The sequence below is a fragment of the Cygnus atratus genome, chromosome 6 (assembly GCF_013377495.2).
Source record: "Cygnus atratus isolate AKBS03 ecotype Queensland, Australia chromosome 6, CAtr_DNAZoo_HiC_assembly, whole genome shotgun sequence".
NCBI classification, from domain to species: domain Eukaryota; kingdom Metazoa; phylum Chordata; class Aves; order Anseriformes; family Anatidae; genus Cygnus; species Cygnus atratus.
In genome coordinates this window covers 15,069,227-15,095,234 of record NC_066367.1, presented here as the reverse complement: position 1 = coordinate 15,095,234, position 26,008 = coordinate 15,069,227, and the positions used below count along the sequence as shown (strand labels likewise).

The 26,008-nt window shown below is 39.5% G+C and overlaps 2 protein-coding genes across 5 annotated transcripts in view; both read left to right on the top strand.

Moving 5' to 3' along the window:
- ITPRID2 (ITPR interacting domain containing 2) overlaps positions 1-8,735 on the top strand; it is a 47,881-nt gene extending 39,146 nt beyond the window's left edge. For all 4 annotated transcript variants that reach the window (XM_035565770.2, XM_035565786.2, XM_035565778.2 and 1 more), the window contains 3 exons: positions 265-675; positions 6,943-7,067; positions 7,482-8,735. In XM_035565770.2, the coding sequence (XP_035421663.1) occupies positions 265-675; positions 6,943-7,053 (522 nt within the window). In that variant the 3' untranslated portion in view covers positions 7,054-7,067; positions 7,482-8,735. The remainder of the gene's footprint in view (positions 1-264; positions 676-6,942; positions 7,068-7,481) is intronic.
- Positions 8,736-18,072: 9,337 nt separating this feature from the next.
- The window catches only part of PPP1R1C (protein phosphatase 1 regulatory inhibitor subunit 1C), a 47,407-nt gene continuing 39,471 nt past the window's right edge, over positions 18,073-26,008 (top strand). Inside the window, 3 exon segments of the mRNA XM_035565798.1 lie at positions 18,073-18,675; positions 18,677-18,832; positions 21,087-21,147. Of these exon segments, the coding sequence (XP_035421691.1) occupies positions 18,574-18,675; positions 18,677-18,832; positions 21,087-21,147 (319 nt within the window). The 5' untranslated portion in view covers positions 18,073-18,573.

Genomic DNA, 26,008 nt, shown 5'->3' with positions numbered 1-26,008 from the left:
GGCAGGGTGCATCCATATTGCAAAAGTCAGTGGTTTGGGGAACTGCCACAATTCTTATTTTTGTTGGCTTTCAAGAGAGCCCATTCCTTTTTATGGTCTTCTTTGTTACAGTCATAAAGGCAAAGCATATATTTATTTTATAGCCGTATTTGTTACATGGAGGGAATGAGTAAGTGATTGAATAAATAACAAGAAAGCATGGCTGTGTCTGTATTTGACTTTTTTATATGCTTATTCAGGCCTGTTTCTTTTCTGAATCCTTAGGTCTCGGAACTTATGCGAGAGCAGTCATTTCTGAAGTCTGAACTGAGTTTGGGACTGGGAGATCTTGGACTGGAAACTCTGCCAGCAGAGGGTACAGAGTCCGTATTCTCCCATGGAAACTCTGATTCCTCCTCAGTGTGCTCCACTGCAAGTAGAAAAGCTGGTGTTGGATCCTCTGAGCTAACGGGAAAGTCAAAGAGTCAAAGCAAGAAGTTGTACCGAGCCTCTGTTGCCTTAACACCGGCACCCCCAGTGAGACCAGGCACTGGACAGCAGGTGGAAAGCTCTGAGGAGCTTGCAGACTCCAAGCTGGAGGTGGAGCAGAAACTCGAAAAAGTCCCTCGAATGCCTTCAGTTGATGAAATCCACAAAAGCGTGGAGCAGGAAGAGCTGCAGCAAGTTATACGAGAGGTGAGGAGAGAGGGGTTGAGATCTAAGATGTTCAAACAGTGTTTACTGAAAATTAAAGCCAAACTACATGTAACTCTTTGCCACCGAGGTTTTTTATTCCCTCTCAAGCCAAGGCTCCTTACTATTACTGCCCTATTCCTAAAGACTCACAGTGTGTCACGAGATGTCCAAGCCACATTTTTTTTTCTCAATCAAAGCAGTGGATGTTTTTTCAGTGACTGGTTAGCACACAAATTAATAGCTAGTTGCTACTATAAGTCTAGGTGAGAAAGAATTTACCATCTCTACTTCTTGGTTATGCAGCAGTTTCAGATTCGCAAATGAAAATTTCTCTGTCATGTTTGCTTGTTAAAATGCCAGTTTGGATTTCATTTGATTGATGAAACACTATGTCTAAAACAACTCTGTAGTAAATGTTAAAATGTTAAAAATACTTGCCTGGTCCCTCTACCCCAAACCACTAACAATTTGTAGAGTGTAAGTAAAGCAAGCTGAAGTCAGATGAGAAGTTATTTCAGACACCAAGACTGATGTTGAACCAATGCTGTTGGACCAGTTTCATTGGCAGTCAATGAAAGTGGAGGGTGCTTGGGTATTTCTCCTGTGGGCCAGGTTAAAAAACAGAACTAAAATTACATGCTTGCTTTGTCAGTGACATGACAAAAAGCTTTATGGCAAGTAGTATAAATGGGAAAAGAAACTTTTTTTTTCAAAATCAGTGCCTATGAGAAAGTGGTGCTCTTTCTGCTGTGAGCACAGAAATGGGAATTGAGAACTTACAGGTTTTATTCCCTCTCTTTCACTGGAGAGGGACCACCTGGCGTTTAGCTAGGGGTCATTGGACCCTTAGCCTTTAGCACATCCTTTGAAGCTTTGGTGTGGTGCTGCCATAATCCACTGTAAAGGCCAGCAGAGGTGCCGTGCTCAGGAATATACAACAGGCCAGGTTGTAATGCTGAGGTACCACCCAGGTCTGCTTGCTTTCAGGCAGCGAATAACTGGAATCAGCTTTGTCTTTAAAACAGATGGGAGGCAGGCTTATCCTGCAATAAAACAGGAGCTGTGATTCCAGAGGGATCTTTTTTTACCACTCTTTCAGCCCCTTTCTTCCAGTGCAGAAAAAGACAGAATGTACTGGACTATAAGGTATCCTTTTACTCATTGTGCGACCACAAGACTGCTGTGTCTGTGCGAGTGGAGATGTTCTCTTGGCTGACTCACTGTGGGCTTTGCTATGTGTAGGCACTTAACACTGGCACAGTGAGATCTGTGAAGCAGAAGAGCATTACTGAGGAGCGTTCTGATTGAAGATAATAGCTGGAAGTATAAAAAGATACTTACTTTGCTTAGCTTTGGGTAACTCCATATATAACCAGAGCTGAGACTGCCAAGAATGATGCTTAGCCACAAGCATTAACAGTCAGAAAACTGCTGGTGTTAAAATAGGATACAGTTTGGCAGTGAGGTGAGGTGGATGCCAGCTTTCAACAAGTAACCTCATGATGCTGAATAATACCTTGCCCCATCGGTAGCCCCATTAGAGTCAGCGGGATGAGTTATAGACAGAGGCATTATCCTAGGGAATGAAGGGTACTGCAGTCAGCTCGTGGTGGTGTACTACTGGACCTACAACCTCACCATTATTGTGCTCAGCATTTGGAACTGAACACCTTCTGGCCATCACTGACACTTACAGTGGAGCTCGTGATGCTACAGTTTTAAAATTCTACTTTGAATGCAAATGAATGAACAAGGTAGGGTGGCAAGCATTTATGTTTTAAATGTCTTCCCGGCGCACTGCCTCCCTCCTGCTGCCATCTTCTTTTGCTAGAGTTGGAAAAAGTCTTGGGAAAGGCCTTGTTTTAGGAGATGTCATAAAATACTCCTAAAGTTCCCAATTTCTCTCTTCCTGGTCCATTTGCTTTCTTTTCATCCATTTTTAAAGAGATTCCTTGCCTAACGTTCAGAGAATATTTGCACATGTACTTATCATGCCTTGCACTTTGCTGCTGATTCTGAGCTGAAGCCAAAATGTTTCTTTTGTGTTGTGTCCAGCAGTTCTATAGAAACCTATGTTTCACAGGTCATGGTGGGATGCTGCTAAAGGAGAAAGAGAGGAAGGAGAGAGCTGTAGTTCAAATGTATTGTAAGAACAACAGAGACAATAAAGGGAGCTGGAGTCAGAGTACAGAGTTATTTCAGCTAATATTTTCTGTGAGGCTATCCTATGTGAAGGTTCCTTTTTAACTTTATTAATTGATAACAAAAAAATAAAATGTGTACTCTTTGCATAGAGAGTGTTCTTTGGATTGTGTGGCACTAGGGACTTAGTAATGCTAAAAGCATCTGTGCTGAACTGAGAGACTAGTATTCAGATATGAGTAGTCAGCAAATAGCTGAGCTTGACTCACTTTGTAAATGTTTGAGCACACAGAGAGATTGTCCGTCAGTTTGACTGTGTTGGCAGCCTGTTTTGGACCATCTCTGATTCAGAACATGAGAAGTTTTGCATTGGTTCATAGCACATGGTAGTTTTTGCAGAGCCAGAATGTACTATTAAATATTAGTCAGGAAAATCTCTTGTATTTCAGTAGAGCTAAAACATAGCACAAATTGAAATGTGCCTTCCTTAAGTAGCCCTATTGTTAGCAAAAGAATTCCATTTTTGTTGTCAAAAGAAAAAAGTCTATTAGTATGCATTCTTGATATATGCACTCACAAATGTTAAACCATTGCTTATTCCTCCCATTCTCTGTAGCTGCATGACCTCGTGTTGGGGAAAGAGAAGTCAGGCAGTGTTGCAGAATTTGCCTGGGTGGGTTGTAATGTATGTGAGCTTTGACCTGCAACTATGTGCTGGCATTAAAAAAAAACCCACCCCCTTGGTGTTAACTTTTAGCATTAATGGACTAACTCCCACAGAAAAGCATTTAACAATGCAAAATGTTAAATGCTGAACAGTGGCCCCCTTGTTTTGTTGAAAATACAGCCTGATCTCCACCAGAGTATCACATGAGGTACTTACTACTTGACATGTAGGTCACAGTGTGGCTAGGAGTATACCCAGGCCATCTCACTCTGCTCTTCTGCAGTTCAGAAGATGGGATAGTATGAAAAGCTTTCTGTTTAAGAATAATGTGGTTTTTTTGTTGTTTTTGTTTGTTTGTTTTTGCTAACAGTCCTCCATCATAAATGACATTTTAAAGTTGTCCTTTAAAAAAAAATGTACAATTTTCCAGTCAACAGGTTTGAGGAGGTTGTGATAGATTTTTAAGGATAGATAGATGGTTGGGTAGAGAATCTTCACTTTTCCATTTCCATTTAAAGCCATGTTAGCTCAGTATTGACCAAAATTTTAATGTCTGTTGGTTGTTCGTCATTCCCTTGGGCAGGCCATTTAGTTCCTCATTTTACAAGCATGCAAACTCATCAGTGCTGCCATGAAGAAGTGGCACAAGAAGAAAACTGACTAGAAGTAACTCTTTTAATTCTAGAAAACATACCTCAGATCAGGAATAAGAGGACAGTGAAAAGCCTTATGTCTCTTTTCCATCAAGAGCTGCAGAAGGCCTACCTCCAGAATTGCCACTGAGGCACATTTCACCATCGAGTTCATTATATAGCAGCAACATAAGATTGTGGTAATGGCAATTCTTTCACAGGGAGAAAGATTACTGGTTTACTGTAGTAAAACTATCTATGAATGTGGAACTGTGTTATTAATGCAATATTAAATATTAGTGTTGTATTAATGTAGTATAAGTATCATAACTGAGTGGGTTCTCTCCTCTCTCAAATGTTCAATTTTTCATTCAGCTGCTAAAAATATGGGTGGAGTGCTCATTGACTGCCTTCTGTCCTTCCTACAGAGGAAGCCTTGGCATAGTGCTGTGCCCTGTGCAGAGTAAATGGAAGGTGCACCTTGCCCTAAATTGCTTGTGATGAAAAAGACAAATATTGGCAAATGTCATGACAGGCACATGGGACTGAGTCAGCGCAGGAATAGATACCACGCTCACCATGCAGGAATGACCTTGATGGGTCTCAAAAGGAGCGAGGAAGCAGCGGCAGTGAAAAGCAGCAGCAGAGGGTGACCTTGTTGTGTTCTGAGCAGAAAGGTGAGAGGCAGAAGGCTCAAGTGAATTACCAAGGTCGAGTGAGAAGTTGTTGGAAGAGCTGAGAACAGAGCAGGAGCTGCTTTCCTCCCAGTCTCCACCTCATCACAAGACTGTCATAGTAGACCATTTACTTGCTAATTTGGGAAGCTTTTATTAGCTTACTTTGTAAAGTGATGTTTATTTTTGTCTATCCTGAGAGGAGGGCACAGAGTGCCTGCTTTGTAGTGTCCTCGGAGACCCAGCCCTTGTGATGCTGAGAATAACTGTGGAGAGAGGTGAGCAGAGCTCTGCTACAGCAGGGACCTGCTGGATAGCCAGGCTGCTGCGTGGCAAGGGCTCTCACAAAACTCGCGCTTCCTGCTGCATCTGTCAAGTCTGCATGGTGTCTTTCCATCTGCCAAAGTTTCTAAATCCAGGAGGCACTTACTGAATTGACAGTGGTCCTAAAGCTTTGTACATATGCGTGTGTGCATCAGCATAGATATTCACAGGACTTTTGGCAGTCAGTAAAATGGGTCCTGTTGAGCACTGGCTTTCCTTTTGTCCATTAAACAGCAAGCAATGCAGCTGAAAACCTGTTTCTAAGTAATATTGTAGTCTGTGAATTTCTGCTTGATGCAAAGTAGTAATGAAACAAGGAACTTTGCCACTAATGGTTTAGGGATTGAATTGCTTGCCAATGAGGACAAGGGATAAATAACCCGTTGCGAATTCTGCTGCCACCCTTCTGACGTTGTTGCTTAATCCTTTTGACGCACCAGGAAAAGGGGAGACTTACAAGAATAATTGCAAGATGTTCACAGGGATGAAAAGAGGGCTATGCAAACATGGCAAGGCCTTTAGGAAGGCTAAATCTGAGTAAATATTAATCCCGTGGTATTGGTGGGGCATCAGAACACGAAGAGATTTTTTATTGGCGAAACCAGGGTAAGAAATAAGGGCTTTTTTCTGGCGTTTAGTCTCACATTCATTACGGCTACTTGGGCACTTGAAAGCTATTTCTGAAATGATGCTGAAAGGTATTTTCTTTAGTCTACTGAATGGTATTTTCTTTAGTCTAAGATCAGTTTTTCATGCCAGGAAATTATTTGTCCCTTATTGTAAGTAAAAGAAAACAACACTGCTTAGCTGGGCTAATCAGTGCTAACATGACTGACCATGGTTGCCATGCTCTGTTTCTCACCTGCCTACGTTCTTCCACCGTCATTGTCCTCACCTGTCCCTATAACCACATCTCACTTGTTACTGGTTCCTGAAGTGAAGACTGTCCAAAAATGAATTGGTGCCCAAGATTTCTTTTACTTGTGAACAGCCCATATTATTTTTCTCTGTTGTGTCCTCTTTCTCCTTTCCAGCACAATACGCTATCATAGAACTTGTTTTTAACTTATTTTCTCTTTCTTTTCTTTTACTGTAGCTGCCAATGCTCTGTTCCTTCTTTGTTCTGGCCTCACTCACAGTTAGGTGCCTACTAGTTATAATTCCTGTTTTTAACTATAAACTATATTTCCTATAATTAAACTTAATGGATAAATGTTTTGTCACAATAGTGTGAAAAACAGTCTTTGCTGGCACAGATAATATCCCATTGGTCAACAGATGATGTGAGGAACTGTTGAAGTTCTCTGTCTTTGCTGCTGAGAGTATGATTAGGATTAGCCTCCTCTTGATTTATATGAAGACAGCAGCTCATCTTCATAGACTTGGACCTTTTCTACTGCATAATGCATCTGTGAGGTAGATAGATCTTCAAGATATAACTAATGTTAAAAAAAAGGTGCATTTGGGGTGCTTTTGATATGTATATCCTGAAATGCTATTTTCAGAATTTTGCATAGTTGAAATATATTTATTCTTACCATAAAACCAGCAGTTCTGAGTAGAAAATGCAGATATACTTACCATCTGGAAAAATAAAACTACTTTGCTTTGTATTTATATGATTTGTAAGAACTTTAAAATTACTTACAGTTATTTTTTCCAAGGGAAACCCTCATGTATTTATCTATTTGCATTCTTTAAAAGTTGATTTTTTTGGTGTTGTATGCTTTCATATGCTAATAATGTCAAACATGTCTGCAATATCACTTAGTTTTATTCATTGGTTGTATAACTTACTGACCTTAAAAATTCCTCTAATCCCTTTCAGATCAAGGAATCTATTGTTGGTGAAATAAGGCGAGAAATAGTAAGTGGATTGTTAGCAGCCGTATCACCCCAAAGCAGATCTGCAACTGCAAAACAAGATGCACAGCCATGAAATGGGTACTACAGGTAATCTTTGTCAATCTGCCAGAACCATTCAGTAGCTCACTGAAGGTATTTTTTTATCATGTGAAGTATCATCATTAACTTAAATCTTGCTTGTTTTCCCCCTGAAATACAAGTGATCAGAACTGAAGTTCATTAAACACAGAGGTTATTGATATCCTGGACAGCTTTGGAAAATCAGCTGTTTTATAGTTTGGCCCATCCTACTGTCAGTTTTCATGTAGTGGTCCTTGATTTTTTTATTTGTTTCTTTCAGTGTCCTCCATGGTGACTTCACATACGAATGCATAATTCATGAAGATTTCCTTAGTATGCCTGCATTAGACACGAATGTTATCAAAATACATGGTTAAACACAGAAAACAGACTTCCAAAAATCTAATTTAGCTATTTTTCTTGCTTTCTCTTTTCTGCAAGGTTGGATGTAGTCCGAAATGCTGTGGAATTCTGCTTTGGGTGGCATACACTGGCAAGTGTCAAGTTGTTTTTGCTTCAGGAGACGTTAAAGCTGCTGAGATAGGCTACTGTATTCGACGCTTGGTTCTATGATGTGTGCCTTTCCTTGAGTTCCTATCTAAAGACTTAGACACTTTAACTCGTTTATTACTCTCCATAAAGCATCAACAAAATTGTGGCTCTCTGAAAGGTTTTGTATTTATTTGTATGTCCTTGTTGTAAATTTTTATGTAGCTAATTTCTTTTAGTGATGCATCGTGAAACTTGAAAATTTGCAAACTTAACCAATTTATAAATAACACGCTCACGTTCAGCCTACCTTTTTAAAAAAAAAAAAAAGAAAAAGAAAAAAAGAAAAAAACAACAACAAAAAAAAACACTGACCTCTATGAGGTATTTATTGTGCAATAACTGATCCACTTTGAGAGCTTGAAACAACCAATAATTGTTTCCACTGCTGTTACTTAGTGCCACTTCAAAAGAAGGAAAATATCCTGTTGAAAAAAATTGCTGTTAATTCTTGGGGCGGTTACTATTAGCAGAGTGGTTGAATGACATGAGGTTACTTAAAACTACTTAAAGTTCTGACACTGAAAGCCGTATCTTTGTGTAGAAGACAACTTTTAACTAATTTTATTTGCTTCCTTACTGTTTGTTTGCCCATCCCTCTGTAGAAAAGTGCCTTATTTTAAGCACTGTTTTTGTCTTTGTGTTGACTGCTCTCAGTCATTCCAAGAAACGGTCTCTTCTGATTTATATTAACAAAATGCAATAAAAGTACTGATATTCTGAAAGCAATTAGGATGTGCAACTTGGAATGGATGAATGACCTTGCTTGTATTACGGGGAAAATGGAAAAAAAATCTTTTCCTTCCCTATCCTTCACTGATTCTATTTTCAGTTAGACTAGTGAACATGCATTTGTTCCAGTGGAGAAAATTGGAAGTCATTGGAGGTTTTATGTGGTCAAATAGACACTTAGTGGATATGTAATATCCCATTTTGCTGTGCTTGGAATCTCTTTACTCCTTTGCCATTTCCAGCAACTAAAACTCTTTACTGTGTCAAGGTCTTTAATCAAAAATAGTTTGAAATGTAACAATATTAGAAGAAAAAGTTTATAAGATTTTTAATTGTGTTAGGAAGACACACAAGGGCTGATTTCTTTAAAAAAAAGTGTATATTAAACCAATAAAATATTTATTTTGCCTATAATCTGTGTCAGTGTTTTTCTACACTTCCCTGTGCATGTTTTACTCTTAAGCAAAATAAGTTATGTAGATTTGGGCCCATAGTACACAGAATGGAGAATGGCAGGAAAGCTTGGGACTTGGGTTTCAGAAAGCTTTCAGATGTTCAGTGTATCCACTATGCTTTGGAAATGTGAGATATAAATTTGAGAGAAATGTTGGCACTTGAAAGTGAACTCTTAAGGTTGTTGGCTCCTCTTGCAGCTCTCAAGAATTTGGTTGGGCTCAACCTCTCCTCAGAATTTGTCCCTGTGAGTAGAGCCAGAGCTTTCTTGAAACCTCATCTTGCATGCTTAGAAGCTGAAATATAAACTCCAACATCACTTATGCGTGGAAATTTGTATGAGGTTGCAAGCTGCAGTAGGTTTCTCCTTTCCTTTGGAGCTTGCGTGAGTACGTAGTTCCACTCCAAAATGTCACCCAGAGAACACCCAGCCAGACCTGAGTGCTACAACCTCCGGTTGTGAATGCGCAAAGCCAAAGCTTACCCAAATAACTGGAGCAGCAGATGCTCCCCTTGTCCCTCAGCCAGATTAATTAGCACACCCTGCCGTTAATGTAAATCCTGTGCCCGTGTGCTACCCAAAGTGGTGTTCCAAGAAAGGTGACAACAGTGGCTCCAATGGAGCGATGGAGGAAAACACCCCGGGAGCCGGCGGCCGTCAAACAGGGGCTGCCAGCAGCATCCTCCGCGGGTGCGGCAGCCTGGCCACACTCCGCCTTGGTGAGAAAAGTCACTTGTATATGAGGTCCCAGAGTATCTGGGCCTCGTTAGCTTGGAGCTTATAAGAATATTTGATCTCAGCAACTTAGAGTTTAATGTTTAATATATCCTGAGAAGTGAGAGAGAGAATGCCAATTTTTCATTCAGTTGATGGAAGGCAGATTTGCGAGCTTCTGGCATAATATAAAATAAAGGTATTTCAAGACAATATTTCTAAAAGCTATACTGAAACTAATGAATATACAAGCACCTAATTTTCTGTAATCCCAATAACAGGATTCTGCCACTCTTAAAAACACCTTCATCTAATATTTTCTGAGTGGCATTTATGTAGGTATAGGCATGCCTATGAACACTTGTTTAAAAGAAATAAATTGTAGTGCCCTGCTGTCATATAAATTAACCTGAACTGATACCAACCTCTATTGACATTTCTGTTTGTGTTTTAGGAACAGCTGTCATTATTATTGGACACATGCCGAACCTGGGTGGCTTGCCCTTTAGTAATGTCAATTCAGCTGTAATGATTTTCTGAGCAAGGATGGTTTTTCTTTAAAGACTGAAACTGCTACTTTCCCTACAAATTAGTGTTGTCTTTTTTTCTGCCAGCATGCCATTTGATATGAACTCTATTGCAGATTGAAACAGCTGTATTAGCAGCTGATAAATATTGATCAATCAAATTTGCTATGAATAAAGCCAGCAGTAATACCAGAGAAATTTTGGATGCTTTTCTGAGTTTTACTGTGATAGTGATCCTGGTGACTGCCAATTGGCTGCAGGACTATAAAGCAAGGGTTATATTTTGGAAAATATAAAAGCTAACTGTTTTCTACGGTTACAGGGCAACTCCATCCTTACTGATAGCATAGCAAATAGACTAATCTTTAGCCTGCTGCAAAGCAGCAAGTGCCTATCGTGCTGCTCAGCTTGAAGCAGAGGTTTGGCGGTCTAGTTTTTGAGAAATTGTGCCTTTTTTTTTTTTAAGATGAGTGAAAGTCTGTTTCTATCCCCCACCATTTCAGTGAAAGGCTACAAAAATGACCTCTGCTGAAATAAGGTGGTGACATCTCAGCATTCAGCAGCTGGAGAAAATAGCTGGGAATGCAAGCGTAGCCCCACGAACCATGTGGGATAGCGCTGCAATGGCTGTGAGGTGCTGCTGCCACTTGGCCACAGCACTGTGTGTGAGAGACCTGAGAAGGAAGGGACTGAGGATGACCACAGGCCCAGCTACGTGGCTGGGGACAAGTATGTAAGAGGCGGAGGCTCCTGCTGCTGGTAGGTTCAGCAACTCTGCTTGGAGAGCAAACTCAGGGTGGTCCTGCTTCTGAAAGAAGTAAAGGGCTCTTGAAGCTTTTTCAGGCCCTTGCTGACCAAGACATTCACGGGGGCGGGAGGCTGTCTTGTGTCTACTGCTTTCTCTGAAAAGGTGTGGTGTGCCAGCCCTCAGCAGACAGCTTTTATAAGCCAGGTGATGTCCAAGAATATGCTTCAAGCCACATGCTTCCTAAAGACTGGTTTGCTCTGATTGAGGTCTCTTTTAAGGTGATAATTCAAAAACTCATTAACACATTCCAACCACTGATCTTCACCAGTATTACTCTACTGAGTCTCACAAGGAAGTGTTTGTACTGCCTTTGGATTTTGTGTACTGCTGAGAAAATGGCTTCCACTTAAAATATAGTGTAGATAAAAACATGTTTGTTCATTTTTATCACAGATGAATCAATTTCAATGAAATTGGCCAAAAGAAGATATTGATTATAGAGAGAGGTAACAGGAGCCCAAACTGGAAACTAAAGTAATTCAAGCCATGACTTATCTGTGTAGAACAACGTTGTGCCTAAACTACTGGAAATTTTCTCTTTTGGAGGAGTTTCTTCAATGGGGAAAAAAAAACAGAACTCTGAAACTTGGCTGATGATGCAAAATAGAGTAACTCCTGGTTAGATGGCTTCAGGCCAGTATAATGCTTTCTTCTGAATTAACATGACAATGTCAAAATAATACATGATTTGATTTTCAGGAAAAAGAAGAAACACATTGCCTTGGTGTGATGCGAATTTACTTTGGTATTTTATATATGAATTTAGATGTGATAATAAACTTTAATATTCATGCCATAGAATAAAAATGATCAATATCATTACAATCAAAATGTAACAATAAGAGCAATGACTTTTTTTTAAGAAACAAAATAATTCAATCATTCCAAATAACTTGTGTATCATTCAGTTCTGCATAGATGCTTGCTGAGTGATGGAGAGTATTATATACAGATATATCTTTTTGTATTATTGTTTTATTTTTTTAACAGAGTAAAAGGGGTAAGCCTGGACAATGGTTAAGTAATTAAATTATAGCAATGAGAAGACAGCGTGACAGAAAGAATTGTCAGAGCAGGTGAGCAGTTGTTCTGCCTGCTGTGGTATGTTTGGTACAGGTGCCTAATTGTATAGCTTTTTCAAAGTTTGTGAAGATTTATATAATAGCATAGAGTTTCCAAGTTTCTTTTTTTTTTCTTTCTATTTTCTAAACCAGTTCTGTTTTCCATTAGTTATTTGCTACAACTCACTAGGAAATTATAGTCCTTTTTTTTTTTTTTTTTAAAGAAAACTTCTACACAAATTAGCTTTAGGTTTTCTTTTAAAAGTGTAAAGACAAGACAAAAGAGGTCATTTTGAAGGCCAATTCCTGTGCTACATATTAAACAAAGCTTAGGATGAAATTGCTTTTAAAAGCAAGTTTTAAATATATACTTAATAAATTAAGTATTATTATTGGGGGGGTTAGAGGAAAATTTACATATAGGCATGTTTTCATGCTGACATAAGTGATGAAAAAAAATCTCAGCAAACGGATTGATGATTACTGAGTATTAGGAGTCTAGCAGCATGGGCTCATGAGACAGCTGGAGTTAAGAGTGCAGTTAGAAACATAAGAGCAGCCATAGCAGATGAAACCCAAGGTCCAGGCCATTCAGTATCTTCACTCTCACAGTGGCCAACAGCATATGTTTGCGAAGAGCCAAACTCCAAGTGGAGTGCGAGGAACATGTCCACCCTCCCAGCTTTCAGCACAATGTGGCTCTGGATTTTCTGGACAGTGATAGTATACTTGATGGATTTCTTTTCCATGAATATATCTTAATTGTTTTTCTAGTGCATGTACAGTTTTGGTGTCCACAGAATCCTGTGGAGATGAGTTCCAAAATTTACGCCCAGGTTGTATGGAAAAAGGATTTTTGTTTGAGCCAATCCCTTAATAATTTCACTGGATGCCTTCTAGCTCTGCCACTGCCTTCAGACCCTGTGAGGTTGTGCCCTGTTGGAGAGGGAACGGTTCACACTGGGGTCACCATTGTTTCCCAGCCTCATTCCTACTCACAGAGCTGCCCCGTACCTGCTGTTCCCAATGCTCATTTAAGAAATAGCAAATGATGATTTCCCCTGACACCTTCTCCAAGTCACCAACCCTGTGATAATCCCTCCAGCTGTGCCAGCTGGACAGGTGTGGGCAATTCAGCTCCTCCAATGTGTCTGGCGTCTGCTGCAGACACCACCTCTGAGGATCACTCTGACTTCGCTAGGTCTGTCTTCTGAGATGGAGGAGGAGGCAAGAAAGAAAAAAACCATAAAACTCAAACAAAAATCAGAAACTTTAAAAATATATTGTGAATTTGGCATACTGAGAGTTTATAGCCCTGTTGATGAAAATCATCAATCATTTTCATCCCAGCAGCCTGTGTTTGTATACAGAGATTTCTAATCTAGACTCTGAAACTGTAGAAGTTTATTCCTTGTTCAGCTTCCCTGTGCTATATATTTTAACTTTTGTTTAAAAAAAAATATGGTAGAAATTCAATTTTATATTTCATTTGTTTAGTTCAATGTTACAGTCAGACAATTTTTGCATTAAAGATTTAATATGGAAAGAAGGTAATGTAATTTCATTGTAAAGTCTATGTAAACTGCCCACAGTAGTTCTGTTCATTGAAAAATGTGTTAGATTTACCCTCTCTTTGGTAAGGAAGTGAACTCTAGCATGACTTCCTCCTGAAATACCTCTGTAAACCTGTTATCAGAATGTTAGTCTCTGCACTATTGAACTATAATCTATATTAGACATGGATCTTTTGACTGTCTAATCAGTTTATGTCCCATTAATACAGCCCATTTCCTATGTTTTGGATGTGCTGATTCCACAAATGGCAGCGGTCAGCACCTACCAGTAGATGTTTGTACATTACTTGATAGTCAGGAGAGCTGTGACTCCCAGAGGAAGGCTTGAGTTGATAGCGTCAGTTCTTACATCCTCAGGTCAAGGTAGCTTTAAACTGATGATTATTACAATTACACTGCTAAGGAGTGATTATCTCAACTAAAGAGAAATTATAAATAAAAATAGCTGTATTTTTTACATATCTGGTTCTTATGAATCCATACATACAGTTAATGTTGGCCATAACTGGTGTTCAATGGACAAGTACTGCCAATAGAAATTTAGGTTATGCTGTTAGTAGGTCGACAGCTTTCACATCATGTCCCGCTGATCCTGTGACTGCTCAACAAGGCTTTTTCTCCATCCTGGCCTGCCTGCGGCAACACTTGCTGCTCACAAGACAGATGTGTTCTGTTCTATGTTGCCCCACATGTACAGATTATAAATCTTTCACATTTTCTGCATATCAGTATCTGACTGTGTTTCCAGAGGTTGAGTGGGCGCTACCCACTCAACAGCAACACCTGTATTTAATTATTTTGAAAGGAAGCTTTCAGGGCCTTTTTGGAAATGCCAGTGCTTATTCTTGGAAGAGTCGCATCTGATTTTAGCACCTTCACAGGCAGCTCCAGGTCTCTCTCCTCTCCAGGTTGGTGCTGCAGTAGTCCGTGATCACCACAGAGAAGCAGAAGCAGATCGCAGCCACAGCCAAAATGATGTGGAGCGCAGGGCAGAGCCTGCTGAGTTCCCTTCACAGCAGCCTGGGTCATTGGCTGTGAAAAAAATATAATCCTCTCCTTATACAATAGGGAAAGTATCTCAGGCAGGAGCTGTGAATAATTTGATAGCTCATCATGACAGCGGTTCATACCAGAACCTAGTGAATGACATAGAAAGGAAAGATCTTAGACAGTTATTATTATTTTTCTTTCCATGATAGTTTTAGCTGAATCATGAAGGAATTTGAAACATTGTGGGGAGTGCACTAAAAACAGAAGATGAGCTAAAAGGATTTGGCAGTACTTAAATGCATTTCAGCTCTTCCCCAGACTATGATGCAGTCTATAGAAAATGCAAACACATTTTGCCTGGAGACATCTAGTGCTGCAAATTAGGTGTAAGAGTAAGCTGATGCAGTAATCCTGAAAGGCTATATCCAACTGCTCACTGAAATATGCCTCTTCTACTATTAAAAAAAAAAAAAAAAAAAAAAAAAATTGATTGTTGTAATGCACGTAAAGACGGCTGGGCAGCCAGCTCCAAAGCAGTGCAGAGAAGAGAGAGGCTGAGGCAGGCACCTCCACATTGCAGGCCTGAAGGGCCTCTCCCCTCTAGGCCTCTCCCCGCTAGGCCTCTCCCTGCGGCCTGGCAGTCCATTAGGGACCTGTCCCTCTGTCCTGTCCTGCCCTTGCTGTCTGGCTCCCTTCTCAGCTGGACAAGGAGTGGCTTTGTTACTTCGTTTCTTCAAGGAGCTGTTGCACTTGTTTCTCAGATACTATTGCTAGCAACAACTTCAAGACATGATTCCTTTAGACAGCAATGTCCAGCAGTCAAGAGCTGAACCACCTCTATCAGCCTGTCAGCCGTTTAATGCTGTAACATTCTTTCACTATCTGAATGTGACCTGACTTTATCATTAGTGAAAGAAATTTTAAGCTTTTGTAAAGAGAACTATAGCACCTGTAATCCTATAGCTGTAATTGTAGCATAATTTAATACGCAAAGTTTCATAGATATCTACAGTAGATGGCTTGTCTGTGATAGACATCTACAAGTTAATGGCATGTCTGCTCATGAAGGTCTTGTGAGACTGTATAATTAGACTGTCCTGAAAACCTCCCCCAACTCTGATTGTCCTTAGTGAAAGCTGCCTGGGCCTCTCTTCCTTCACTGTCAGCTCCGAGCTGTGCCAGCAGAACTGCTGCAGTTGTGCTCTGCCTCTAATTGTCTATCTATGGAAAGCACATTGTGATTAGTTTTGTAGGAGCAGTGAAGGTTTAAAAACAATCTTAAGAAACACTGAGCATCATTGTTCGGTGTGTCTCTTTCATTTGCTGTGGTAAGTAGAACTAAGGTGAGCGTTTCACCTTAGCACTAAAAATATTCCAAAATCAGCTTGAGAGAGCCTAAGATAACCTGATCTCAGGCCCTGCTTCAAGCAGCATGTGGGAACAGGTATCTCAAGAAGTCCCCTCCATCTAAGACTTTTCTGCAGTTCTACAATTCCAAGTTAACACACTTGAACTATCACAATAAATCTGACAGGAAAATCACCAGCAATGAGACATTCCCTGAGCTGATTTACTCTGGTCTCTAACCATTGTATATATTCTGTCCTATCAGATGCTATCTGATAGGAGTTCCTATCTATTCTACTCATCAAAAAAAACAGGTGGATGCTACTTGTTACACAGCTCAGTAAAGGAAAGCTTTCTACTACATTGCAGTTCCAGTTGTACAGTTGCATTAATTAAGGGAGACATCTCTGAATAGGGGGGTATGTGGGCGAATTAAATGGTTGCAGCTTGAAGAAAAGATGTGGGAAGACAGCATCAGTATAAATTAATTGCATTTTTTTTTTCCATTTAGCCTCTCAGGAAAAGGACAATTCTTTCAGATTCAAAGATACTTGAAGAATATTATATACATAATTCACTTTTGTAATGTGGTGGTTATTCAGTGAAAAGAACGTCCACAGATTTAGTCACTCAAGTGATCTTTTTCAGTCCTTTGCTTTAATGGATCTATGGAAAAATAAGTCAAAGTTATAACTAAAATTGGTTCCAGTTTATGAGTGGTGGCTTTGCAAACTTCAACTTTATGTAAGTCCAGGGATCAACTCTTGTGAGAAAAGCAGCACAGCAGAATATGAAGCCTGTTATTTTTGGTAGGGTGTGCAGTGCTGAGCTCCATGTCTCTGTTCTGATCTCTGAACATCTGCTGTAAGCCACGGCTTCCTCATAGCTCTCAAAAATGGTTTGTGCCAACCAGCACAAAGCATCAAGCAAGTTGTCAGTTAAGTCACTGGCATTTTTTCCAGCTACTTGCCATCAGCTAGAAGCCACTGTGGTACAAAGGAGTTTTAATTTGGATGAGGAGAGAAATTTCAGCCCTCACCTTCTGGGCTAGACATTTTTCATAAACTAACTGGCTTGTGTATTTGTCTCTGTTCAGAAACATCCTGGTATTCTGATAATGTGTTAACTATTTTCATTTGTATGAATCCAAACTTTGACTTCCAGGTTTATTCTGCTGTGCACAGTCTGTGAATTATTTTTACCCATGATCCGTACTCCTTCCCCCGCCTTCCCTCCTGGCACAGATGGGGAAATACTCAGTGGCTTTAGAATAAATCTGTGATGAACTGTGAAAATCCTTGATCCTTTCAGTGGCCTGGACCAGAAGTGTGTTTTCAAATTCCTTTGAGTTTTGGTTTCAGAGCCTCAGCTCTGAATTCTGCTGCTTCTCTGTTTCCTTACTGCAGTCTGTCAGGGCAGGCTCAAGTTACTCTTCTCTGTGTATTTTGCCTGTTTGCTCTTCATCCTGACTGGTTGTATTTCTACTGAGAGAGTTCACAGATCTTACAAAAAGCTGATGAAAATTCACTTGCTCTCTGCAGGTAGCCTTATCCCAGATAAAGCTGACTCTTCGAAGTGCCATACCAGTCAGGACTTGTCTTGTTTTCTTTCTTTCCAATTGTTTGTAATGGTTACCACGAGATTGAGCCAATGCTCTTTGGCTGTGGGCTTAGACCTATGCTTACAACATAGTCCTTTGACCTGCCTACAGCATTGTCTGTCCAGGGACACAGCTTTAGCATCAAGAGCACCTTTGCTGCAGGAGCTCTGCTGTGCTGCTTTGCAGTGGTCAGGAGCTCTGAGCAAATGGGTAGGTTATGTTAATGGTCACTATGTATTGTTTCATATACTTCTCATTAAGATGAAATTAAAAGTGAAAATCAAGCAGATTCACCAGAATGTTACTGGTATGATTGACCAAATTATTTTCCTGGTCTTAAAAGAAGGCACGGATTTTGTACCCCAAAGTAGGATTTGGGACTCTGAATTTTAGCCTTCTAAAAGCAAAGTGACTAGGCTGAGCCATCTTTACTTTTTCTAGGGTTGACAGAGATAAAATATCATCTCCAGTAGATGCTATACTGCACTTAAGCGGGACAGAACGAAACATGCTCTGATGTGTCAAGCTGTCGGGAGCCCAGATTGCTGGCTTAAATGCAGAACTTCTCAGTATCTGAAGTTATCTGAGATGGATCCTACCAGAAGAGTTTGCAGTCTAAATATGAACTAGCCTAAGGTGCAAATTGCACTTAGCACGCCAGATATGCTTCAAGAAAGTGTAGGCATCTATGTAGCATCATCATCAAAAAATCTTCCTGGAAGAGGTTTAGAAAAGTATTTGGAAGAGCAAAGGTGGTTGTGTGATACATGAGAAGAAGAGAGTGGTTCTGGCACACTGTAACAGAGACGGAATTATTGCATCCACCCCTCCTGCTACCTCCACCCCCAAAATCTGAAAACTTCCTGATTTGTGTTCATCAATAATTAAGAGCCCATCAGCAATACTCAGAGGGAGCTTGCATTGCACTTCTGAGCAGAGATAGTAATGTACAGTGGAGAGATCCTCTCTCTCAAATCCCAGGGCTCCAGGCCATGCAATGCTAGTATTGCATTTTCAATTAGCTTCTGAGTGAATGCTTGGCATATGCAGAAGTGAACTGGTACACAATTAGCTTATTGTTCCTTTTAGCTTTGTGCTGAGAGGATCTGAAGGACTGGAGAAGAGAGGGGAGAGGGGAGTGGGGGGAAAAATAGTCAAGCCAGCGGCATCTCTGTGGATGTGGAATAAGGGAGCTGCTCAGCTCACACAGATCCACTTGCTAAGTCTGGAATTACAGCTGTTACTGAGGAGCACACAGCGTGGCTTTAGGGAGGGTGCCGGGGAGAGCCACAGAACAAGGCTCTGTTCTCAGCCGCTCCAGGCTCTGCTCTCGCCTGCCTCATCTCAGCATTGCGATGGAGCCCAACAGCCCCAAAAAGATCCAGTTTGCTGTGCCGCTCTTTCAGAGTCAAATAGATCCTGAAGCAGCTGAACAGGTAAGAAGACAAGTTTCTCTCATGGTTTTGAGGGAAAGAGGTAGAATGGGGGCGAGGTGTAGGGTGGTAACAGGTCATACTTATGGCCTAAATGCTTTTCCAACTTATATTAGCTTAACTACAGATTAAATGCTTTGGAGGTTATAGCACTGTCTGGATACATGCAAAAAGAGAGTTGGATATATCCTCCAGCCAGAATAAGCCTTCTTTATCTTAGGTAGATTTATTCAGTATATATTTTCTGTGCTGTTCCTGTAACTGGACCTTGTGCTCTAATGCATACGCTCCACTTGAATACACATTCTTCAATCAACTTAAGAAGATTGTTTTTATATAAAGCAAATCATGAAGTTTATAATAGGTACCTAATAAGACATATTGCACAGTCCAGTTAGAAGACAGCTTATTTACCATTCATTTTAACATGATAAAATGAGTTACATTTTGCACAATTTATCCCTTCAGTTATATCCTGTATTTTACATGATTATTATAGTCTTATTTATATCATTTCTAAAATGTTTTAAATATTTGAAAAGTATGTACGTAAGCGTAGAAGTATGTCTGGATGTAGAATTATGTATGTATGAGATTAATATGTATACTATTTTAGGTTTTGACTCCCATACACGTACACAGATACCTGTAATATATATAAGGCAATACAGCAGTCTATAGAGGAAATATGTTTTTCTGTACACATGGTTATTATGTACAGCTATGCATAGATGTACATAAAGAAGGACAAACATAAGCTTAGTAGAAAAGCTGGATAAATTGTAATTAGGTCACCCAGTATATTTCTCTCAGTGCAAGTACTTCTCGACATTTGCTTCTATTTTTGTACATCTAGTTTTAGATGATACCAGGGGAATAGCATAACCTTGACAGTTCTGTGTTAACGATGAAAGTATTGGCACCTTCAGGACACGTATCTCGTTTCCTGAGTATTCTGATGTGAGCCTTTGCCAGAAAGTGATGACTTGTGAATGACCACTGAATGAAGAAGTACTAGAAGGGTGCAGGAGCGAATTGCTGCAGGTCTTCATTTTGTCCATTGGTACTTCTGAACTATAAGACGTCCATGTCTTATGGTAAAGTCCTGCACTGAATTCAAGCAGGATGTGTTCTGATTTTTTTTTCTGAAATCTGTAAGAACCATAGCATTTGGATTTCACTGAATTCCCATGGCTTTTGAAATGCTGTGTCACAAAGTCTGCCTAGTATTTAAGGGTAATCATTTTGTTGTTGTGAGTTTAATTCCAAGTGCTATTCAGTTATACTGTGGAGGTGTGATGAAATTAAATTAGTAAATTCTGCAGTCAGCTACTCTAATCTGGAATAACCCCATTAAACCTGACAATGTAATTTTCCATTTACAGCTCTGAAAGCAAAATTTTAACCCAGCTCACTACAGAGCTCAGCAACTAAGAAAGAACAAATGCACTGACATTGAGCACTCATGTCAGTGTGGTTTCTAGCTGAAATACTCAGTCTCTCTCTTAAATTCAATAGAATATTGATAGCCTGGAAGTTTTAGTGTAGCAACTTTCAATGCAAATATGTCCATTATAGGAGGGTAGTCCATTATCATGTAGTTCAATCAGTGTTAATGGAACAAAAAAGCTTAGTCAAATAAACTTTGAATAATAAGAACTGCATACAATTTCTATTCAGAATTACATATTGATAGGTAAATATCTATGCTAGTGCCATTTGGAAACATTCTTTTTAAAGTCTTGACTACTGTTTTCTTTAGTTAAACAACAATAACACCACTTCTGGCCACAGTTTAGAAATATAAATTCATCAGAAAACATATATGCAATGTCAGCTCTCAAGTGTGCTTCAAAAATATTCATATTCATAATTGCTTGTGAGAGCTGTAACAGCAGTAGCTGTTTGCATATATAAGTTCACAAACTACTGCAGTTATTTTCCTGAAACAAAGCTAAATGCCAATATTTTAAGATATAACCAAAACACATCAGCAACGAATGTCCAAAAACTTATTCGAGAAGGCTCTCCCCTGTGTTTCAGATTTCAATATACAAGCAGCCGCATGACCCTGATCACTGTCAGTCCAGAAGAGCAGTCAGAAAGACAGCGATGTGCTGCTGTTCCTTCAAATATTTTCTTTTTTAACTTTGCCTGGTTTACAGTCAGGAGGACATCAGATGGATTGATTGCTTTGCTTTGGGTGTGGGGTGATTGGTGGGCCCTGATGACTCTGCTTGATTTGTGCATGTTACAGATCAGGAAAAGAAGGCCTACCCCAGCATCACTCGTCATCATGAATGAGCATGTGCCCCCAGGTGAGTGCCAACATACTTTCTAAACTACTGAATTTGTGTATTCAGGATTGTCTGCAGAATGGTTAGCCAATGAACTACATGATTTTAGAAATCCAGCATTAATTTCAAAGCACTAAATATTAAATAATGGACCATAGAACAGTTTGGAGTAAAAACCATGAATCTATGTAAATCTTGGCCTTCAGATGATGGCAATAATTTCAGTATTTTATACTTTTCTATGTTTTGTTGTATGCACAAGGAGAGTAAACATGATCTCGATCCTTAAGACATAATTTGAGTTCTTAAGACGTAATTTGAAACACACTACCTACTTTACTTCACATCAAACTTTTATCTTATATAGCCCTCTGCAACATTATTTTCCTGTCTTATCTGTTCATTCTTTAAAAAGCAGTTCAGGCTTTTCCTCACTGATGTATCCTTTAGATCATTACTGCATGCACTGGTATCTCAGTAAAATTAAACCATCTTAGCTCTACTGGGATCTCCTCTTGCTGCAGTGTGCTGATGGTCTCCCAACCTGATTAATGTCACCAGTAGCTGAAATTCCTGAGAAATGCGCTGAGAGAAGCATTTAAAGAGCCCTGCTCTTGAGGTTGAGATCATTGCAGCATAGCACGGATTAGGGATGTTCAAGCATGGCATATGGCTAAGGTTATATTATTTTGACACTGCAAGTGACCCATGCATTTGCTGCAGGGCTAATGCTGTTCCCAGTTTGGAGAGTAGCATTCTGGCCCATGTTTCAGGCAGTTCAGCTCTCAGTAATGATGCATGAAAGATCTGCCTCAGACCGACTTTCCTTAGGTTAATGGGATCTACAGTGCCTGTGTTGCTAGGACTTAATTTAAAGCAAACTCACCTTGACTGATAATCTCTTTTGCAATTCACTTTGTACAGTTTGTACCGTCATATTTCCTTTTATAAACAGATACTTGGTAGAGTACCAAATCAAAACCAAACAGAGAATAAGAACTCTTTTTAATTTACAGGAAAATTTAGTGTAAACAAAGTGGTGCATGTCTGTTATCTCCTTTCCTGCAATGTTCATAATAAATCTTTAAATAAATCATTTTTATTATCAGTTAGGATTGCTGCAAGTATCAGTAAACTTCCATGTAAACCCAAGAGCTAGTATTCGTCCTTTTCACTTATGTTTATTCATTGATATGTTATCCCCTCTTATTAGGTACTGGGAAACTAGTATTGATGAAGGTTCTTTGGTTAAATTAAAATCTTGTCTTTTTTTTATTATTATTATTATTTTATACAGAGTAAGACAAAAATAACAAAATTATAAGCACCTTCATTTTCCTTCCCCCCTTCATGTCGTTTGTGCATGAGTATGTGCATACATGTTTCCACATGGCATGCTTGATACGGGCAAGTGTTTTGAAAGGAGCATGCACATGTAGCTATGTAAACCCACCGAATACAAGATCCACAAAGCCAAATTGGAAAGACAGATTATAGATTTACAACGGGAGTATGAATAGTAAATAAATTCATTATGGGTGTGATCTTGCAAGGTGCCAGGCAACTTGTGAAATTATTGTATACCTTCAACTTTCAGAGGGGTCAGCAAGTCCTAGAGACTCTTGCCAACTTGCAGATTAAACTCCTACTGCTAGTTTGCTACTTGATTTTGAATAGAGTTCAATAGTATAACAAATAATGATTCATCTCCAAACAATGGTTAATTCATTAATGCTCGTGTTTACAGTCAATAAAATAACAGTAGTAAGGGTGAAAACTTGACACTACCACAATTTTCATTAGAAGCATGATTCTCTAAATATATGAGAAAACTGAGCAGAAGAGAATTTAAGTGATATTGTCAAAGACAACTATTAAATTAGAACTGGACTAAACTAGAATCCTGTCTCTTGATTTTTACCCACTGAAGTACTCCAATTCCCTCATTAGGAACAGATAGTGAAGTATATGCTTCCAAGAGCATGAAATGCATGACCAGTGCAATTCTAAATGTTCAGATGCCCATGCAAAGTTTACTCAAATTATCTAAACTTCTTTTATTTTGAAAATCAGAGAGAGGCATTCTCTGAGAATTAGACTTTTCTATAGCCTTCTGTTGCATCTGCTCTTGATTGCAGCATGAAAAAAGTAGCATTTTTGTGGTATTCTGGCATTCTGGATATAGACCCATCTGGAAACCAGAAGGGAGTAAAATGATTTTGGACATTTCAAAACTTTGTAATAAATTCTGTTTGAGTTGTGCCATACATATATCTAAAACAGTCATTTTCTTCTAAGTCTTCTCATCCATCGCTGATGTCTACAGCAGATTTGAGAGGAATCTGTCTTCACGGATGTAGGTAAGGGCCATTGTACTATAAAGTGAAGATGGAATGGCTACTAAGGATAAGTCATTTAAAACAACATTTGGAGATGACAACTACTTCAAAATTTTAAGAAGAGTCTCCTTGGCTTCCCTGCTTCCAAGGAGACGGTAAATGCCAGACCACACTAAATGATTTACAGGCAGGTGGTAGATGTGACTGCAGGAGCTAATATCAAGACCATAGTATCATTGATTGGTGCATTTACTCCTGCTTACTCTGGTTGGCATCATATATAATTTCAATCAAAGTCAGCAAAAGAGAAATTTGAATCGTGACAGCATCAGTAATGATTGCAGTGGACATTATGGGCTTGTGAAGCAACATAGTGACGAAAAAAACCTCAACTTTCTCTGTATGTGTTCTGTAAAGTGCTTTATTGTGGATTATGTCACATCTCAGCAGAGAAGTTAGCACTAGAAAAATTGAGACTCAAGTTATGAAGTGATTTACTTTGAGCGATTGTTGCCATCAATTGAGCTATATTTTTTCTGAGAATCTGATATTTGATTTCGTAATATCTAATCGGTTTTACTATTATTTGAAATTACAAGACCGTTTTACTGTCTGTGAGAGCAGAGCCTAATTTTAGTGGGCAGAACTACAGAAACTTGCAGTGTCTCATCCTAAGCAGGATGCCTGTATGGATTACTGAGGAAGCCCAGTCATATCCTGCTATAGCTACAGTTGCTCGATCCCTATCCTTTAAAAAAGGGATGTAAGCATGTGGTTAGTTTTAAAGACATTTTTACCTGTCATGCTGCAGAAGAGCTTAATCCAAAAATTGCTAAAAGCTCTCCTGCTTCTTCTTTCTCTTGCAGTATCATTGAAGCCAACAGAAACTGAAAATTACATACCTGGAAAGCAACCTTTTCTTTAATGCCATAATATACTCACAATCTCCTGTTTCCTTACCAAGTGTAGGAGACTATATATGAAAATCAGTTCTTACTATATGAAATACAGGTCTATCCGTGCTTTAAACCAGCAGTGTCATACTGCAATGGCTCACGTAAAAGCTGGTAGTAATGTAGAGAAATGACAGCCAAGGGAGGAAAACATATCAGACCACAGCTCAGGTTTAATGCCATTAGTGCTCACTTTGATCAGAAAACAATGCCAGTGCTCCTGTATAGACTGGCTTTGTCACAGAGCCAAGGCAACATCAAACAGTCTGGCTGGCAGGGTCTGCTCAGTTCATGTCAGAGTGTTCAGTCTTCTTGAAATATTACAATAGGGGTAAACAGAATAAATTCTGTGTTTCTGAACTTTCTATGTATTTGCTGTTTGCAACTCTCCTTTCTACTCAGTTGCATGGTTTGGCTTCCTTCCTTGTAATGTAAATGTTACTTAGTGTTTGGAAATAAGAAAAACATAGCAATGTGTTTTGATACTTCTTCAGAGCTGCCTTTTTGTATTTGGCAAATCTCATTTCAAGGTAGAAAAGGTAACTCATAAGAAGGCTGTACCCATATCCAGATAAGGAACTTGCTTGCAGTCTGTGTTTGGACGTTAGCAATTTTTCTGTTGTGTTCCCAGCTGACTTTCAGTTGTCCGGACAGGGACTCATGCCTCCCAGCTCACTGCAGGATCTCCAAAGCTCTGGTGAGATGCCTCAAGGGCAGGGTCAGTATTTAGTACAGCCTCAAACAACGCAGACGGATGGGTAGTGGGAGTAAGAATGGCCCTTACACCTGCTGCAATCCCATGACAACCCAAAGCAGATTGTTGTTGTTTTTTTTTTAATGCTAAATTGGTTCTAGACACTCCCAGTCTATCCCTGCATAATAAATCTTATTGCCATGTATAGCTGTGCTTTTCTGATGATGCAAACTATGCCAGAAGTATATCCTTGAGAGGGTAGATGTGTTATGTTCTATCTGACATTGAAGTTTTACATTTAACAATCACATTTTTTCTTGCAAGGCAAAAGAGAGTTGCTAGGTAGGTGACAGCTGTTTCTGGTCAACTGTAAACCAGTCCTGCAGTCCTTTCTCGGGCAAAACACTCACTGAAACTTGAATCAACAGAGAACTCTTGGTCTCACAGTTCATGAAAACTGATATGTTTTTCAAAAGCATGAGATTCTGGTAGGACATACTGCTTACTTTGGTTCAGAAAATAGAGAGTGAGTAAGCCGAATAACAGCTGTTTTCAATTGCAAATTTAGGCTTCTAATGTGGTTATAAAAAAACCTGTCATTAACTTCTTTCTTTTCTTTTTTTTTTTTGGCCTAAGAAGTTGGCCTCTCTATATGCTAAATTTGAATATCATTTAAGTGTGCTGTCTGTTTTTATTATAGTCTAGGACTTCATGGAGGTATGGCAGTAAGCAATGAAAAAGATTTGTTTGTCTCCCACCACAGGACTGGTACAGCTAGCTCTGTGTGCGTTACCACTGGCACAAAGATGCTCAGAGATCAGGCACTGCTGGTCCGGGCAGTGCAGACCTTTGTGTTCCTCAAGGCTGTGCTGAGAAGGGCCAGCTGACACGGTGAA